The sequence below is a fragment of the Scomber scombrus genome, chromosome 5 (assembly GCF_963691925.1).
Source record: "Scomber scombrus chromosome 5, fScoSco1.1, whole genome shotgun sequence".
In the NCBI taxonomy this organism is placed as follows: Eukaryota; Metazoa; Chordata; class Actinopteri; order Scombriformes; family Scombridae; genus Scomber; species Scomber scombrus.
The window spans coordinates 5,425,068-5,445,945 of record NC_084974.1 but is presented as its reverse complement, the minus strand read 5'-3'; the positions used below and the strand labels follow the sequence as shown (position 1 = coordinate 5,445,945).

General features: G+C 40.3%; 1 protein-coding gene across 1 annotated transcript in view; it reads left to right on the top strand.

Moving 5' to 3' along the window:
* Window positions 1-20,878, top strand: part of zgc:153039 (uncharacterized protein LOC767698 homolog) — a 67,569-nt gene that overhangs the window by 13,135 nt on the left and 33,556 nt on the right. Inside the window, exons 7-8 of the mRNA XM_062419422.1 lie at window positions 13,709-13,866; window positions 18,112-18,194. Of these exons, the coding sequence (XP_062275406.1) occupies window positions 13,709-13,866; window positions 18,112-18,194 (241 nt within the window). The remainder of the gene's footprint in view (window positions 1-13,708; window positions 13,867-18,111; window positions 18,195-20,878) is intronic.

Below are 20,878 nucleotides of genomic sequence, written 5' to 3'. Positions count from 1 at the left end.
TGTTTGAACACATTATAATTAAGCTATAATCATCATAATCATATTTAATGATATGTTTTTATTTAATATATATTATCTGTCAGTTTATACACCAGTTATAGTGTAGGAAAAGAGCATGTTCATCATGGCTCAAGAATTCAAGTATCATCCATTTACCAAGTGTGCATGTGTGTATGAATGCGGGGGTGTTACTGGAAGATGGTGGAGTTAAAAGTTGCAGAATGAGTTTAGCATTATGCTAATACTGTCAGGGTTACCGCTTTGATTCCAGCTGTGCCTCTCTCTGTATTGAAAACATACACATTTTTGATGCATGACTCCACTGATTGTTCAATAATGAAAGCAAAAGAGAAATACACAGCGTCTGTCGCAGTTGCCCGAGTTGTCCAAAGGGTGGCAGTCACACTCTCTTACCAACCAGCCAGGCTCCCCTTTCAAAGAGACCATTCAGAGTGACAAACTAACCTTTTCATCAGGCACTTCTAAATTGCTACCCTCCACAAATTGTAGTTCTGCATCATAGCTTTAAAGGCAAAGCAGTTAAGATTGTATTTAAAAGTGAATGTCAGGGAGGTGGGAGAACGGGCATTGAAAATGATTGTAGGCTACTGCAGGGTAAGGGTACCTCTTTATAACTGCCTACCCGTATCGGTGAGTGTGTGCCGGTATCACGACATAGGTGCCCTTGCTCAGGTGCGAGCAGGGGAGATGGAGACTGTCAGTGTGGACTCATTATAACGAGGGATGAGGTAGTTTAACTCAGACGGCCACAGCTAGTTCAGACTTGGTTTTAACATGAACTACAACCTCAACAGCCAGTATGCTTTCTGTTATGCTCTGTATGTGGACTTCCCCAAAAGGTGGTGTACTTCTTGGAAAATCAGAGAATTTTGGTTTGGGGAGTTTTTGGTAGGGAAAGTGAGGGGATTTGGAAATCATCTCCACAAATCACAGGTTCCACTGAATGACTCGTCAGAATAGCCACACTTTACCTTTTTTTTTTATTTTTTTATCACACATTTGTGGCATTCACAAGGTTTTCCGAAGCATTCCAAGTTGGTAATGCGACTTCGTTATATGGGACATTATGGAATTTTTCCACCCGGTTCACAGCGGGAAACCCTGTGACTGTTAGATTAACTTTGTAGATTCAGTGACAGTGCCGAGCAGTTTTCCAGCACATTCACAGTTTCACAGCTATTAGCCGCCGCAAAGAAAATTGAGCTCATTTGGATGTGAAAGCTGTACAACTGGTTTCCAGGTCACCGTTAATAGAGTGGGCCCCATATTTTGTCTGTTTTCGAGATTATCGCTGATGATATGCCATTATGGTAAGAGGGCCGATGATGATGGCGATGCAGGCTGAAGGGATGTGAGATAGGGGGGGGACGGGGGGGGGGGGGAATCTATTAACCTCATGTGACCAGCTAGCCAGCCATGACAGATTGCCCTGTCGCTACTTTATCAGGCCCTTTTGGTTGTGTGTGTGTGTGTGTGTGGACACTTAAAGCAACAGAATGAGCATGACAACTCACTCTGTTGCCCCACAGTTTTTTTATGTAGTTAGATCTGGTTTCCTGCTAGAATATTAACTGGTTTAATTATCTGGTTTAGTATCGGTTGTAACTGTGGGAGTTTCTGTCTTTGGTTGATTGACTTCTTATTGTGTGTTTGTGTGTGTGTGTGTGTGTGTGTGTGTGTGTGTGTGTGTGTGTGTGTGTGTGTGTGTGCGTGCGTGCGTGCGTGCGTGCGCCGCTTCCCCACAGTATTGCGCTGCAGTGACCTGTATGCTAATCCGCCCCGTGCTATAGAAGCTTTTGTATTAATAACTGACTTGATAATTATATTAATTTGAATCTATTGGGCCCTCTTTTGTAGCGCTATCTCTGACATGCAGCCTGGTGAATGTGCGTGCGGTTCGCATACCCCCTGAAGTGCCTCTGTCTCTCTCCTCTGCACCTCCGCCCCCACTCTCAAACACACGCACGTTTACGCAGCTATCTTTGTTAGGACATCGGATTGACTTCCATTCATTGTGGACAGCCTGTCCCACATCTGTAAGCTTCACCATAACAAGTCCATGCCTTACTAAAGCACTAGATGCAACATATAATATGGAACCTATGGTGAACGATGCTGATGATTTTTTTATAATCCTTAAAGGTATTGAGCAACTGCTAATTAATTGTACATTCATATTGCAAGCAGTGTTTTTTAGTGTCTTATTATGTAAGAACTGTCTTTGGTATTCTGAACAGCTCATCTACTACATTAAGCAATATCTTTTATGTAGATTCAGTGTATATTATATATTATTATATATTATATATTGGCAGGCAGTTACAATAATAAACACATGAGAGAAACACACCTAGTGTAATTTATTAATGTATATAAACAGGGGCGCAACCCAGATACTCAGCTCTGCTGCTCATCCGTAAAATGCACGTTCTTTACAGATGTGGCACCATTTAAAAGGGAAATAAACAGGCTTTCCAACGGTATAGGATTTATTGCCAAGAAGCATTGTTACAACAAAGAAACACTCTACCAATGGAACAAAAACATGAACTTTTTACGACAGTGCATTTACTTCCATTCATTGTGTACAGTGTGTAATTCCTCTCACTTTCCAGAAAGGTTGCATCTTTCTTGTCACCTTTCCTTGCACCTTTGGTTTCTCTCTCCATCCTTCAAAAAAAACATGCAGTACGTTTACTCTTTCTCTCATCTCTACCCACATACTACATGTACTACATACATTTCATTCACCAACTTCTCTCCCTGCTTAGCCTTTTTTGTAACAGCAAGATTCTCTCCTTCAACTCTAAAGGACTCAGGACCTTCACTCCCTCTACCACTCAAGCAACCTTGTTATTTTTCTTTGTCATAGTTCCTACCATTATAAACTATTCTTATGACCCAAGTAGTATTTTACAGTGACCTGCAAACTATTAAAGGTTGAGTTTGCAGTGTTAAAAACATCTATGGTGAGTTAAACAAACAATATTTTAAAAATCAGTAACCAGCAGATTAAATAAGACTTCAAACATAGTGGTAAAGTGTAAGAAGTGCACTTGTAAACTAGATTTTAAAACTCTAAAACTAGAAAATGATCTGACTTTGGCGACCTCCAGTGGTAGTATTAAAGAAACATCAGAGTAATAAACCCCACCTCACATAAATCTGACCTGGGATGCTGAGTTAATAGGCACAATGAATGTCATTAGGCATTAATTGGGGCTTCAAACAGTGCAAGGAAAGGCTGGAATACCAAATGGGCAAAGTGGGCAACTGTACCTGGGCCCCAGAGCTTTAGGTACGCCAGAACCCCAGGTTCACTGCATTTAAATGGTTTTGGTACAGGGGTCCCCATTTGAGGGTCAACAGGTGCCCAACAGCAGACCTTTGCTAACAGTTTTTTCCAGACATGTACAGAGGAAACTCAAAAACCAGAAACAGGTTCATACAGACATTAAAGACTACAGTTTCTCTAGTTTTACTCCATGATGTTTTCATCTGCTCTCGTTTATGTTCTTCGTCTGCAAAATACAATCAGGACCATGTGTTTTATTCCACACTCCATCTTCCCCCTCTCAGTCTCAGGCTTTCTCCTCCTCCTCCTTGTCCAGACTTATCCCCCCCCCCCCCCCCCCCCCCCCCATCCTCCCCTCCCGCCTCCTCCCCCATCCCTTACTCCTGGCACTATCACCTCGCAGCAGTGTTCTTGGCTTCCCTCTCTCCTTTCTCCCTCCTCTTCCCGTCTATCATTCATCCATCCATCCACACAGCCGTTCTCCTTCCTTTTGTTATTCACCCTGTATCTCTCTACTGCAGAGATTCCAGTCACTTTCGCCCCCTCTCTCTCCCTTTTTTTTCTCACTGCTGAAAAAAGCAATGGGGGGGGGCGGGGGGGTGTAACAATGGTAGCGGCAGCGGCCAAGTCTTCAACATCAAGTCTTGTCTGAATTAAAAGCTGCAGGGATTGACGTGGGAGACTTGGGTGTCAGAGAGGTTTAGATATTGGGCTTTATAAAAAATCAAACAAAACATTTGGTTGGCTGCCCACTCTGTCATGATAGACAACAGGCGGTTTATGTATGTGATTTCACATTTATTATAATCGATGAATACCTCACCGGTCATTTATGGGAAACACTAAACTTCTTGATCAGATTCCACAAGAAATTCTGTCAAGGGAGTCGAAATTGTCATGTCACTTCATGTCCAGCTAACTTCTGTAACTTTGTATCTTTGAGGGTTAAAATTTGTAAAAAATATTTCTGGGGTTTATGATCTGTGATCCCTTCATGATTTAACACATATAAATGATAATTAAATGTTTATATGAGATTCAGAGTTCATTCTTGACCAGGACAACAGCAGTCTTACCACAGGGTCAATTTAGCACCGGTGCCAGAGCTTTTGATTACATCACATACTCTTCATTAGCAGAAGAGGTGCGCCCTGTGGTCACAGAATTGTCGATGTTGAAATCTCCATCTTATGTGATCACTTCAAACGCTACTTGAACGTCTTTGTTGGCTTAAAATCAGAGGTTCAAAATCTACAATTCCATGACAACTGGGAAAACTCACTATGCTCAGGTGGATCATGTGACATGATTGAGAGCTCCAGAGCAGCCAATAAATACATCTTGTATTGTCATTTTCCACCAACATTACATTTGTTAGGATTAAGAAAAGTACAGCTCGGATTGAATGCTTCCAACACTGCTGTGCATATATTATACCTCACAAACATGCACAAGTAGTCCAGGTACCGTAGCTGGAATGTGCTGATTTGGTGTAGCCTAGTTCCAGGCCTCTTAATTGCCGTCCCACATCTTTGGAAGTTGGATGGCCAATTGGAACTTAGTTGGTTGAATAAAGAATAGGGACGTTATCCCCTGACATAGCTAAGGTAACTACTGAGTTATATAAATGAAAAATAGCTACAAATGGATGAGATGGATACAGCAAAGTCCACATACAGAAACAGAAACTATTAAATAGATGTTTTTCTTTGATTCATGCTCAAAACCTCAACTTAACCGTTCCCAGCAACCACAACTGTGTGTCAAAATAACACCCACTCAACAAGAAGTCAGCTGAACACAATATCAGGCTGATGAATTAAGCGAAAACAAAGCCGCCTCTCTGGAGAGTTGATGCACGTTGACGCTGGGAAACAGGACGGTGGTGTATCCCGAGGAGATGATGCGCTGGTGTGCGTTACCCACTGTTTTCTCCATTTTCCATCATATCCACCCACACTGCTCCTCTAATGTCACCTGTCAAACCTTTCAGCTGTAATATCTGCTGTCTACAAACATCAAATGCCGTTCGGCCATTCCTTCCCATTCACAGAACCTCGGAAGTTTCGGTTTCGCTTCAGCCCAACTATAAAGTGTTCCGCAATTGACGGGAGACTTCTGTCTAGAATTGACTGAGCTGAGAGGCTGAATATGGCAAATGGTAGAATGGAGAGCAGTCATAAAAACGAGATGAGATTATCAGGAGAGATTTGATAAACATTTGACAATGTGGATGAGAAAACGGGCCCCTAGAAAAGCTGAGATGAGTGCAGTACATTTGAAGTGTTAGTGTGTAGAGCGTAAGTGAGGGTAGATGAGAAGGGAAGGGGTGGGAAGAAGATAGTGTGTGTGTGTGTGTGTGTGTGTGTGTGCACACAGAGGCCTTGTTAGTTATTGATCCCATTTAATAATCCTTAACAACAGTCTGCTCCCCTGAGAGCACTTAACTCTCCCTCTCCCGCCCTCTCTCTCTCTCTGGCTCCTACAACCCCTCTCCTGCCTCCCTTTTTGCTCTCCGTTTGCCACCATTTCCTCGGCCGCTTGCTTCGTCTGTTTGTCTTTCTCGCCCCTCGTGTATCGTGGCTACTCTCTTAAAAATACTTAAGGTCAAGGTGAAGCGAGGCTAAAGACGGACTAAATCCCCGCAGTAAAGGATGTAGTTCTGTTCTGGTGCTTTTGTTGTCATGGAGTCGATTCAGTTGTCTCTAAGAACACCTGAGCTCATTCAAAGCACACCGGGGCCAGATACAGACTACAGACTCTCTAAAGGTAACACGGCTCTTTTGCAAATTGAGATCCTCGTGTTCAGGCTGCTACTGTTAAGACTTTTTGAAGTAAGCTCTGAGGATTTTGGGGATGGCTTTGCCTGCAGAAAGAGTTATTTGTTTTTCCCCTGATGGCACGGTGGAAAATTAGGCCATAGAATTGTCACCTTTTCATGTCGTTCAGCTCAGGCGCTGCGTTTTTACTTTGGTACCATACACTTTTAATTCAATTGTAACCAGCATTACAGTGCACTTATACAAAGCCAACTTTTTAAAAAGTTTTTTTTAAATTTAATATCAAGACCAGAATCTGTTGATAACATAAAAAATTCATGCTCTGAAATATACCATGAAAAGGACACTTGAGCTTCTTGGAAAACAGTAGCTAAGAAGTCCAGCTGGTATAGTCATCACAGGTTTCTCAACAATCCCACCTTTCAGTCCCATCCCTTCAAATTATCTCTCCATGAGTAAAAGCCTATTGATTTACACCCAAAGGATGAGTCTGGTGATATTCTATATTTTTGTTATTATCAACAAATCCCATGAAAAGACCAAAACCTACAATGAACTGATCCAAACAACAAGTATTGTTTTTCTATCCAAAGCCAGATCTATCTTATTCCTCTGTGCCATACACCCCAGTTGTCGTCCAAAAACTATTAAAAGGAAATCATCATCTATCAGTTAGAACTGAAGAGGCGCCGTGGATGAGAAATGGAACATATTCAAGTACCTACAAGCAAGTCCAGCTGCAATCAATTCAACTCACCTTGGATAACCCTGACCTGTATGACTGAGAATCTTCACAGACATCCCTTATTTTGATATTTTGAGACATTTTCCTCTATATAAGTAACATTTTCTAAAAACTACTGTGGCACGCTGTTTAATTACTGATGCTTTTTTGGAAATCTATTTATTTTTGAGACTTAAAAAAAAAAAAGTTTACAACTCTTTTTTTTTTTCCAAATCTTTTTATTAATTCACAGTTGCAGTGGACAGTACATTCGGAAAAAGTCACATCTTCATTTTTTTCATTTTCTATATAACCAAACACCCACCCTACCCTTCCCGGAGACCTATACATCCGGGCCAAAAAAAAAAAAATAATAATAATATCTCCACCAACTCTTGAGAAAAATATCTCCTAAGCTGCTAGCTATTTGACTTTCTCTTTTAGCCTACTGCTAACTTTGTTCTCCATGTAGTGCCAGACAGAGAGTGTGATTTTTTTTTTGCTAATTCAAAACAGCTTCCTGCTGTTAGTGAAAACTGAATTTAAGACTGTAAGACCAATATAATAGGCTTTAAAAGTTTAAAAAATCCCTGTAGAGGTAAAAGTGATCATTTTCTGTGGAACCTCATCAGCATTCATACAAAAGCCTCATTATGATATTTACCTTCAACAAAAACCATCAACCTATCTTTGCTTCCAAACAAGGAGAGAGGGACGACGGAAGAAAATCCCAGAAACCATAAATGCAACATTGAGCACTGATGGCTTCATTCATTAGAGGGACTGACCTTTGTATTCCATGGAGAGTGGCTGCATTGACTTACAGGACCATCATGTCCATATTGCAATGAAGCAAATGGTCACATAACGGTGCAATGACCATAACGGCGATGTTAGCCATAAGCCAGAGCCATCTCAGGAACTAGCCATGATCCCATTTGAGCATTTATTGGAGATCCTGAAGCCTTTTTTTTCCATCAGATCATTAAAGTAGATGATCCTGAATCGTTACGTTAGTCCTGATGAGGAGTGACATCAACCCCCCCGTAACAGCTCAGACGAGAAGGATCATAGCCGAATAAGCACTTTTTGTAATGGCAATGTTTGCGCTGGCGTAATAATATACCTAAACACACACACACACACACACACACACACTTGTTAGCACTTCATTTTTCATCCCAGTTGAAAAATAGCAGATAATTAATCTATAATGTTCGACCAAAGCGCCGGCGAATTATCAGAAGCACAAACACATGAAATGATGGATTAAAAGATGAATACGCATGAATACACAAATGGGGGCATGAATAAAAATGGTAAGCAAATGAGCTGAAGGATGGAGCGGGCCGGGAGGAGCGAGAACAATCGGCCAAAACAATCTCTGCGGGTTCCTTTTAGTCCTTCAGCTTTGTTTCCTGTTCCTCTCTAAACGAGCTCCTTTAATCTGTGACTCGCTCCCTCGCGCTTTTGTTCTGCTCTTTATTTGGATGGCAGAGCTCATTTCAGCTCGATGATCTGATCAATAATTACTATCCAGGCCCCACACACACACACACACACACACACACATCTAAGCAACACTCCCTTGAGAATGAATGCACAGCTAGGAAAGAAACACAAAATTATGAAACAGTTACTATACAAATTGTTGCTCGTTCTATTATATGACCCAACACATGAACAATTCAACCCCCCTCCCTCTCTCTCTCTCTCTCTCTCTCTCACACACACACACACACATGCGCCCGCCCACACACACACACACACACCATTTGTCATCACTGTCACCCAGTTTGCAGCGGCTTTGTTTTTTGAGAGCCGGTTTGGAAATGTCAGGCTTTTTGAAATTTATTTTGCTCCTGCTGCACGTCAGAGGAATTGATAATCAGCCTATAAGTTTTGACCCACATCATCACTCACCTCTGTCACACACACACACACACACTTTAATTCTTCATCATGCGTATCACTTTTTAACATAATGTTCTTTCTTATGTGACAGGCACAACCTTTAAAACGTGCGTTTGTGTATCAGAGCCATTGAATGTGTTTTAGGTGTTATATATAGATATTCTAATTAAAGCAATGGATTCAAAACTTTTCAGTGCAGTGCCAATGCTGTAACACACACACACAAAATGGTGGTAATGCAAAAGCGCATGCGTGTGTGTGTGCACACGTTTTTGTGTGAGGTCTTGGGGACCTTCTACATCAGGGGTATTCAATTAAAATTCACTGATGTCCAATTTGTGAACATTTCCTCTAGTGAAGGTCCGGAACATCATAATGTCCGTTATTTTTCAGTACCTTGAAGTAGCATTGTAGTTACATCAGCATGTGTGTCTAGTGGGTAGACTGTCAAATAAATACAGTAGAATTCACTGATTAGTATTTACACTGAACCTGTGGGATTCATATAAATAATAAAAGAAGAATACAATAAATAAATGTTCTTTTCTTATATCAAATAAAGATGGCATTTTAAAATAAAGTACATTACAGAAAGCTTTTGATTGTGCTTCTTCAATAAAGTGCTTCGTTTTAGAAAAATAAAACTAAACTTTTGACTTTTACTCTTAACTTAATGTCTAATAACATTATAACTAAACATCTCAACACATATGAACTCTTTTCTCCGTTTGTATCTCACTGACAGTCGAGTCTCTCCGTGTGTCCGAATGCATGGATTTGATTGGCTGATTTGCACTGCTCGACTCGACTCTACTCGTTTTTTTTGCGTTTTGTAGGATCAAATATAAGAGTCCAATAATTTGTTATATTTAAAACTTTCAAAAGGTCCAAACAGAAAAATCACCAAGAGTCGTCCGGCTGAATGCAGTTAGAGTTTTATTCGTGGACGAACAAACATCCTTGGAACCAAAACAACACAGACAGCGTCTATGCAGAAATTATACAAAGAGACATTTCAGATAAAATGTTTCTTTTATACTGATAATTTTCTGGCCATGGGAAATCCCCTTTGCCCTAGTAAATTTCAACCAATCAGATTCTATCAACAACTTTTCTTGGCATTAAACTCATAATGGTCTTTTCATTCAAAACTCCAGTCACAGGTGCCTGGATTGTGTGGCCTTGAATCTTCAGAGAGCCATACAGGGGTTACTCTCAGTTCAGTTTTTTATACAGGAGACAAAGGTCCCAATTATAATTTGTTGCTGCATTCTCATTTTAAAAGATAATAATAATAATAAAAGTGTAGTACATTTAATCACATATAATTCAGGGTATGTTTATCAGATCGTCAAATGTACTTATTCACTCAGTAAGTGCAGAATCACATACACCTCTTCTTTTATCATAATGCCCTCAGTTTTGATTATCTTTAGCAAATAACATAATAAGTACCCTTTAAGCAGATACAACATTGTTCACTGTTAGTATTTAACACCCAAAATTTTACACTACAGTTTCCACTAGGGATAGTACCTGGTACCTGGTACTTTTTTAGTACCTGCTCTGGTGAGGTTCCAAGCGAGCCGAGCCAATACTAAATGTGACGTCAACAGACTGCCGGCCACTGATTGGTCAGAAGAGTTGTCGCTGGAAGCGTCATGAGCCGTCCCACACAAGAATCAAACCCGGCATTTTTAAATACTGGCAGCAGCGTTACAGCTATACACGGCTCAATTTTCTTGCTTTGTGTGTGACAAAAAGCCACAAACAGCAGCAAGTACACCACTACCTCAATGTCCTCCATTGTTTATGTGTTTTGTGTCGCGTATAAAACGAAGTCACGGCAGTTTCGTGGAGCCATGCTATGACGACCCCGCCCACGTTGAGTAGGTTCTATAGTAATGGAAAAGGTCGTACCGAGTCGAGCCGATTCGACTAGTGCTAGAACTGTATAGTGGAAAAGCGCCATTAGTGACCTCTGTTTTACGGTATAAACACCAACCTAGTCAGGACCAGTAGTCCTTATGGGGACCAAAGCAAAAGGGGACCTTATGGGGACCTAATGAGACAAAACATCATGTCTGAGGTCCTGGTTAAGGTGAATTCAGGTTCAAACTCTACAGATATCCTGGATTATTCCTTGATTCACATCTAACATAGTGAAACACATATTCATAATTTAACAAAGAAGTTCAATCAGAAATGTTATGTTTATAACAAGATCAGACTGTATCTCTCCTGTTCTGTCACATTTCAACAACCCAGTTTGGTCCCTCACCACAAAGGAAACCAATGAACCATTAGCAACACTATACAATAGAGCCCATAAGATCCATGGCAACCCTCATACTCACCACTGCTCTGCACTTTCACACTCTCATGCACTGCCTTTTCAAAACTATACAATTAATCTAGCCATTAAATTTTACTTTCAGACCCAGAATAATAACTCCCCTACAACACTTACTGCTTCTGCATCGCCAGATCAATTTCACATGCACTTTTTCCAACACCAGCTTACAGAAACAACTTTAATCAGAGATCATTTTTTCACACATACACTAAAATCTAGAATGAAATCCCATATAACATTAAGGTAATAACCTCTATTACACACTTGAAACAGGCACATAAACACTGTGTGATGGAAGGACACACCTACAACCACTGAGCCAACTCACACACATACACACACACCATCTTACTCACTCCACTTAAATCCCTGTCCTCCTGTTTTGTTTCTGCTTTTATTTTGTAAAGTGTTTCTGTCTTCTATGTGCTGCAGAACAGGAAACTGCTTTAAACCCGTTTGAACTGAATCAGGCCAGTTTAAATGTAAATCTGTAATACTTTTAATCTTTTCCTGTATAATAATAATAATTTATAATTAAATATAATGAAATAAAATGAGCTTAGGTTAAGGTTAGGGTTTTGGTTAGGCTGTCCACAATGAATGGAAATAAAATGCAATGTCCTAACAAGGATAGCTGCACAAACTTGTGTGTGGGTGTGCGCGCGTGTGTGCGTGGACTGCCTGCCTCTTGGGCTCTATGTGAAATAATAGTGTGCTCAGATCTTTGGATGGAGTGAACAATACTTAATAGGGCCATGATAATAAGTATTAAAATCACTGGACCTGAAAGAAAACGTGATGAGACTCTTAATTACGAGAGAGAGAGCGAAAAAGAAAAGAGAGAGAGAGAGAGAGAGAGAGAGAGAGAGAATGGACTTTGGCACAAGTGGAGATGAAATGAGAGAGGGGAGGAGTGAGACAAGAAAGCAGAAAAAAGAACTTGAATGGGTTTTAAAAACATCATGATGAGGGAGATGGAGCTGATGAGGGAGGGGTATAGATAGATTGTGTGTGTGTGTGTGTGTGTGTGTGTGCGTGCGTGTGTGTGTGTGGCAAAACAACAAGCGAGATTGGGATGGATCCCCCTCTCTCTCTAGCTGTGTTGTATTGAAAAGAGGTGGGGGGCAGGCCGTAATCATGCACACCCCGCTGTGGTTTTTGTACTCTCTGATCTCTCTTTCTCATCGTCTAGTGCAGCATCTTTTGCGCACAAACACACACACACACACAGACTAGAGTGAGCCCCTTATTCCAGGATCTCATCATTAGGCACCATGGCAGAGTAATCATACCTTCCTCTTCCATCTTATTCTTTTTCATCGGACATTGTTTTGCCCTCCAGAACAAATGAGTCTGTAATGACAAACTACCTTTTGGACCACTTGATTTTGATCTCCTGCTACAAATGTAATGAAATGATAAACTCTATTTATGGCTGCAAAAATGATGGATGCCTTCTGGGTCGTGTTGCTGCATGGGAATTCTTTCGACTGGACAGCAACAGCTGGGCCAAATCCTACACAAGCGTCCGTGAGTGAGTGAGTGAGTGAATGAGTGAATGAGGGATGAAGTTGCACCGCCGGTCGTTTAGAGTCGGCTGTTGCTCTTTCTAAATTAATCGGCATGAAAAATGTTTTGCGCCATCAGGTTTGTTTACAGTACTTCTACTCATAGCCCTATTAGCAACCGCCAGGAGAGATGCTAAGTGCTAATGTTAGCATGCTAATGTACTAAACTAATGTTAACGTGCTAACGTGTTAGACAAAGTAAATTTACAATGTAAATTATCCGGGTCAATGAAGTGATGCAACCCAGTGTCAATTGGTGTAACCAGTATTTTTTCATAAAAATCTGATTATATAGAGGAAAATAAATATGAACTAAGATGTGAAATGCTACAAGTCATTCCCCTCTCTCTCTCCTTGATTCCTGTCGGCCTCTCTGCCAGTTACTTACTTAAATAATGCCATGACAAGCCCAAGAATAAATCTAAAAATGTTTCTTTTCATTTGGTGTTTTAAAATGAAGTAATTATTTGTATAAGTCCACTTAAATACACTGCAGGTGGATAAAATATTGAATATTTATCATTCTTTTGTAGTTACACCATTTGACATTTTCAGGAGCGATCAGTCTTACTTTAAAATTTAAAACAATTTTTGAAGATATTTCTGAATTGCTCATCTTGCCAACCCTTATTTATCACTGACCCATCTTTAAATAGAAACACATAAAACAAAACTATATCAAACTTAGGTTGACAAAACAATTCCATGTCAAAGTTCACTTGCTTTCAACCATATCACACAGCACTTCATCAGCAGACAGAGTTTGGTCAGTCGTCATGGAGCACCTTTTTAAGACTTTCATCTATGTTAATTTCAAGGTTAAGTAGATTAGAATTAAAAATGCTGTTAATAAAACATCTGCTGCCGTGCTTCTCAGCTATTATTCTTTTGTTTGTTGCACATTTTTTTTGCTCATTTGAGTGACATAATAAAAGAAGAATTAACAGAAATGATGAATTGGTTTCTTCATATTCCCTAGTGACGGCCTCTCAAGCATGGGTGTTAAAGTCATCTGTATTAATCTCAGGTTTTTTCTCCAAACCCTTACAGCGTGCTGCTTCAGAGGGATTACAGCTTCCTCAGAGACATCAACATCTGGAGACCCTTCGTCACCATCGGGGTTTATTCCTCCACACTCTCCGCCGCCATGAGCAACCTCATCGGAGCCTCACGCATCCTCTACGCCCTGGCCAGGGATGACTTGTTTGGTAGGTGGAGTTTTTTTGCACGCTGTACATTACCTCCCAGCTATGTTACATCATCTAAACTAAAACAAATGAAGTCCAGTTCCAGGTTCAGCCACTGTTGTTCAGTTATTTCTTTGTAAGCTCTACCAGAGAAGTTAAAGAAGCACATATGGTTCAGTAAAGAGCTTAATGGGTCCAAATAGCACTGATGATGCTCTATTACAGTTATCAGAGTCACCTGAACTAAAAGGCAACAATTTATCTTTTTATTCATCTGGACCAACTGAACTGATCTATAGTCAATCAGGCCATCAATATTTAATGGCTGCAACATCATCTGAGAAAAATCACCATGAATACAGCTTAATGACACAGCGGTGCTTGTATCGATGTTTGAAATGATTGATCTCAAAGAAAGTTAGAGATGACAGAAAGTTGTCTGTAGCCCCCCCCCCCACCTGTGCTTACTCTGCCAAGTGACAGTGTCCGTTCAGTCTCTCTGCGATCACTTCCAAAGTGTTTTAATGCAACAGAATCCATGATTTTTCTTATTCTCATTCACATCTTTTTCTGTTTCTGTTGTCAGACAACGGAATGAGTGTGAAATAGTGATTTAATCATGTCTCATCAATACTACCTATTAACCAGAAGTCAATTTCAAGCTGCTGCACTGCGGAGATGAGGTAATTATATATAATTGCTACGTCATCTGACAAAATCGACACACAAATTCTGGTTGATAGCTACAACTGTGCTGTGTATTCGGCTGTTGTGATATTTAGGTTTGAGCTGACAAAGCCCGGTCACTCACCGGGCACCAAACACCAAGCCACCGTTTAAAGATTTACACACACTGTGGAACCAGTTTTCAAACAGATCAGCTTTTTTTTGGGGTGTGAAGAGCACCGTTCTAGTCTAGACAGATGGCTTAAACAGAGAGAAAAAGATTGACCCGGCTTACTGTGGATGTACTCTTCAGACAGTGTCAGCTGGTGTATCTTAAAGTTTTAACACACGCACAAAAAAAAAAACTTTGAGTCTTCATGTAACCATGAAGTTGTTCCCGCAGTCATTCCCTTATCAAGCCAACGCAGCCTCGGTGTGATTTCCATCTCTCCCTTGCCTCTCTGTGTGAATCCATGCGGCTTGGTGCTTTGTCACTATTAATGACCGTGAGCAACGTCCTTATCCCATCCTGTGCTTCTTTGTTAAGTCTTTTGCAAATTGATTTGGCCTGTTTCTGTCTGCGTGTATAGCTGTGTGTGTGTGTGTGTGCGTGCGTGTGTGTCTGTGTCTGTGTCTGTGAGTGTGTGTGTGTGTGTGTGTGTGTCAGGGGAGATGAATGGCTGTATTAGAACAAGTTCCTCTGCGGAGTGATCAGATGGAGCAGAGGCAGATGACTCCAGTTCAGCTCTGTCTGATCACCAGCATTGGAAGGGTTAACTTAAATTAGATTAATCTGTTCAATCAAAAGTCATTGTGGGACTATACATGTGTAATATGCATGTAGAGGGGATGAAATGCTTAGTATGACCACACTGTGTGTAAGTGTGTGTTGTTCGTGTTGTTGTTGTCATTCATGCATGCTGCACGTTGCTTAACCTTGACACTGTCCTATGTAAAAGGAGTGTGTCAATTTTCCAACACACACACACACACACACACACGCACACGCACACACACACACACACACACAGGCAGTTTTGTCCCGCCATCTCACACATCTTCCATTTATTTTGTTCTCTATAACTCACTAATAACTCCTTCACCTCCATTCTGCCTCCCTCCATCCTCCACCGCTCCGTCTACTCTTCCCCGCCGCATTGATTTGACTTTAAAGTCTCACTGATCTAATTCCATTCATTTATCAGCTGTGAAATTTAGCTTTAAACTCTCCGATTCCCCTCGACCGCCCTCTCTCCCGCCTCCCCAACTCCAGTCTGTCATCATCTTTGTTTTTTTTTTTAGTCCTTCTTTATGTTGTTTTTTTTTTCGGTCATGTTTTTGTGAGGTTTTTTTTGTTGTTGTTCAAAATTTCATATATAAATTATGAGAGGCTGCAATTATTGGGCTAAACCATGTATATCAATTCGCTGTCTCTGATGAAGGTAAGTGTCAGCTGTGTCTCTCTTACTGGCTCGCCGGCCCACTCACCCCCCCCCCCCCCCCACCCCACGCTCTCCCTCTTTTCTAGACTAAACGCGTAGTTAATTAGTTAATTATATTAATGTTATCTAAATGTCAGTAACATTAGATATTGCCATGTCTAATTCTAATCAGATCTGATCTATAAACTGTAACATTATCACCGCTGCTCCGAGGTCCCACGTTCAACGAATCGGGTTTGTATGTGTTGCTATGGGAAACAACAAAGATTATAAGAGAAACAGGATACATTATGTTTTAATAGGCTTTTAGTCCCCACGCCTTCAAGCTGGAGCTGCTTTAATTTTCACTACTACGGTACAGGCCCAGGTCCATTTAATAAGGCTTATTTTTGGTTTGCGTCTTCTAATGTGGCATTTTAACAGCAGATTAATTGTATTAGTGGTTCATTTAGACTGAAAATGAGATGAAAAAAAACGAACACAAAAAAAACGCAAGGGGCAGCATTAGCGGGGGAGTGTTTTGCTTGGTACTGGTGAGACAATGAAATAGGATCCAGGAAGGTTGGTTTAAGTAACACATCTGTGAGTTTCAAGGCTTGTCAGACACCAAAACACTACACAACAGTTTAATATAATCAGAGACTATCCCGTTTTTCTTTTGTTGTGACTATTGTGAGATAAACTGTAGAGATATAGTACATCGCAGCACCTTGTTGGAGGAGGCTGAATTAAATCACAGCAAAAAGCTGAGCATGCAGCGTCGGCACAGTGGTCTCATTGAAATGAGTGAGATCACACAGTGCTATAGTGATATGGGTCTAAACATGACCTTATTATTCACCTTTATTCTACCCCAAAAGACTATTGAGGAGGAATCCTCATTAACAATGGTGTCAAGAATACAACAACAATAACAACAATGCAAAACGGTATTACGTATGTCAATAGAAGAAAATAAAAACAAATAATACAACATTTGCCAACAATTCAAACACTGTCTGAAATAAGGCCTTTGTACAGCTGTAGTGTTATTACTTCAAAATAATAATCAGTAAGAAAAATGGTGGGCCTTACTTTCTTTGTGCGGTATGAAGTTGCAGGTAGGAGCAGTACAAATCGGGGGAGGGGGAGCGGTGGCACGTCAGGGGTTAATAATTGTAAATCCTGGAGGACTTGAGCAGGTGAGGGAATGAAAAAACTATATCTGCATTATCTAAAGTTGCTGTCTCCTGTTTGCTCCAGCACCTGTTGAAGAGCTTTTTGGATGTGCATCCTTTTTTTTCTCCATTGTGTTAACTTTAGTCCACTTGTACTATATAATTGTGTACTTCCAAATGTATGCTAAAATTTAGTGGGAAGCACACTAAGCAGTGTACTCGCATATGTTCCATAAAAATATGTAATATACACAATTTCCATGCAGAGTTTAAACGAGAATTGTATATTTCTCAGCATGAGGACGTCTGTGAAACTTTCCGAAATCATTAACATTTTGTCCACTGGCAGCAAACTTCACATATACGGAGGCTTGTGTGGAAGTAGAGTGTCAAAAAAAAGCATCAGGAATAGCAAGTGAGGAGGAGGTGTCAACAAGAGAAACTCTCACTGTGCAAGTGTTAACTTACACGAGTACCGACGACCTTTTGTTGACATGTGATCGTCAGGGAATGTCCACCTTCAATTTTTTATTTAATTTTACGCCCACAATGAGTCCTAAATTACCGAGTGTCACATTTTCCAGTGCCAGGAGCAATGTCTGTGGAAATTTCCAATAGTACATTTTCTACCAAAAAATCAAGGATGATCACTGGTTGCGTTCTTTCTTTGATGAAACCATCTGTCCACTTACGCACTCAGGGTTTCAGTGTTGTTGGTATTCAAAGGTCACTGCTGTTATTTTTATAGTGAAGTGGCCGATTCCTCAAATTCCATAAAGTTTAAAAACTTCTGTTTAAGATTTGTTCCTCAGAAGACAGAGCAGTCACTGAAATGGTATGATATGGTATGATACATATAAACAGAACCAATCATTACACCCAATTGAATCTGTTACAATTTTGATCAATTCTATGAAACATTTGTAGGCTGATTAGTCCAACTGCATCAATCATAAACATGTTTTCAGAGGTTTCCTGTCTTTTCTCTTTTCTCGCCGTAGGTAAGGCGTTGTCTATTGCTAAGAAGACCTCCCAAGGTGGTAACCCCTGGGTCTCTGTGATTATCTCCTGGTTCCTGGTGCAGGTGAGTGGAGATAAACCCTCTGGAAGACATTTGATACTTAATCAATGTGCTTCTGGCAGTTTAAAACCATCAAAAAGAAAAGTTTAAGGGAAATGCCAGCAAATTAGATCTCAAAAAGACTGACGAAAAATTGTAGAACAGTAAACAGAAAAGAGGTGTGTGGATATGTTCTTCTTCAGACAAAATGATTTGGCGTATTTTCTGTCCTCAGCTTCACATTTTGTTCAAATTTCTAGGAGAAGCACTAATTAGCTGGCAATATTTAATTAAAAGACAAGGATGAAACGATTTCTAAATAAACTCAGTTAGTCTAAAAATATAGAGCTTCAACGGTCAAGAATACAGATACAACAGCAGTGGCCTCTAACTATTTTTCATATTCCAATGAAAGTGATAAATGAGTGATACATTCCCGCTGAGTTGTGGATGCAAAAAAGCTCAGAACAAAAAGAAAGGAAAGAAAAAGGTGCTTCAAACAATCAACTATTATATCTGAATAATAAATGCAAGGTGTGTGAGTAAGTTGGCAGTGGGACAATTTCAGCCCAAACTCCTGTTGTTTGGATTGTGAAGTGTTGTCATAGAAGTTTCCCTCAGACATCAAGATCAGAAAGTCTTCCAGTTTGACTTGAGAGAAGTTTTTCCCCTTCAAACAGAGCGGGTTCATTTAGAGGAGCAACCGGCTCAGTTTTGAAGAGTATTGATGTCTTCATTTTTTTACTGACTGTTGACTCTCCATCTGCCAATAACATCTACACAAACCTGTCACAGGTGTATTCTCGGTAAACAACTACTCTTTAAGTCATTCATCTTGTTGACCAAAGAAGGCTCCACTACCACTGAGGTTTCTTGTGTTTAAAGGCGTTTAATGAGATCGGCAGCAAAAATGCAAATTACTTAAAGCTGCTCTCATCTATGTTTTTATGTTAATGTAGTGTAGCCACAGTTTAGAGCGTTTAAGTGGCATCTTGGCTGCTGAATAGATAGTACTGATACCCAGCCCTATCTGTAAGGAGTGTTTTAGCATCTTTCAGCTCATTGTTTTGGTTTTACAGCTGACACTTTACTATTCAGCGACTACCTGGTAAATATATTGGAGCATAAAGAGCCAGATATTTTCCTCATGAGTGTAGCTGCTTGGTGGGTCAGGTGACTATGTAGGTTTAACGTAACAATCATTTTCCCCAACAATCAGACATTACAGAGGGATGAGGTACTGTTTTTCCTTTTTCTTCATCCTGCCTTCATTGTCTTCTCAATCAACACGTTTTTCAAAAAGACATTTGTTAATCACACAGATGATCATTTTGTTGACATTTTCTCTTCCTGACACTATGTGGTTAGATCATTTCACAGCAAAATATGTCATTTTTTCTCTCATCTTTACTCATTTTCTGTCACAAACGCCACCTTCAGGGGAGTTTTGTAATTAAGAATAGTGAAGAATAATGTACGGTAATAGAAGGATGCTCTTAATTTGGCACAGAAAAGTACTTGTAGATTCAAGATTCAAGATTTTCTTTATTGTCATTTTAATGATGAGCTTCCATACATAGGAAAACAAAATATTGTGTACCTTAAAAGACAAGAAAAATAGGGCAAATTGAAATTATTGTTTGATATGGAAAAGATTGTCCCTTGTTTTGAATGACTAACCCTAACCCTAACTAATCAAACATGAATGACTGATGAAGTCCTCATCTGTGCCAGTTATTAACAAACATAATGTGATTACAATTCATAAACACAGCGTTCCCTCAGCCAGAGAAATCTGTAAATAAAAGGAGATAAATCATTTTTGTCAAACTCAGTGGTGTCTGAGAAACTTGGATGACAAAAGTGATTCCAGGAACAGACATGGAGCCATCAGAGAGAGGAATAGTATTAAAACAGCTCAACGGAACAAAACCGTTTTTTTTTTTTTTTACTCTGACCAAATACGACAAAGGAGTCTGCCTGTAGTTTTTTCTTCTTTTCTGCGCTATTGTGTCTTTCTAAGTGGGGGGAAAGAAGTCAATTTAAACGGAGGAAAAAATATTGGCAGAGGGGAGGAGGGTGAGGATAGAGAGACAAAGAAGAGGAGGATCTTAGGAGCAAATAGGCCTGACTATCCCATCATTATCAGAGGTGAGTGTTAAAGGTTGAATAGCTTGTCATTACTTGCGCTCTCTCTGGCTCTCTCTCTCCTTTCCTCTCTCGTTCTCTTCTCTTCATCCCTCGCCACTCTCCGTCAGTGGAGGAGGAGCAATTAGAGGGAAATCGTTAGCCGCTCAGAGATCATTGACTCTCTCGTCCTCTTTTTCTCTGCCTCTTCCGCCCGCCATTTAAATGATTCACTGATGACAAAAGTCTGATTGTAATCTCGCCTTGAACACTCACGCACAAGGCAGGATAGAAAAGGAAGGAAACGAGGGAGAGGAAGAGGAGGAGGAAGGCACAAGCTAAAGCTTTCTTTTATTTGGGCTTTTAGGTAAAGGGAAAATGAGCAGCCTGCAAGAATGGGTGGAGAAGAAAGAGAAAAAGTTAGTAGAGAAGTTAAAAGAGGATAAGGCTGGGTAGGTGAAGGAAGATGTACCCTGCATCATTTAATGTGATGGAAAAGAGGGAAATTGCACATGATGACACTGAAATTGTACACATGCCAGTTGGTTTTATTCTATCCATGAATTTGCGATCTTGAATGC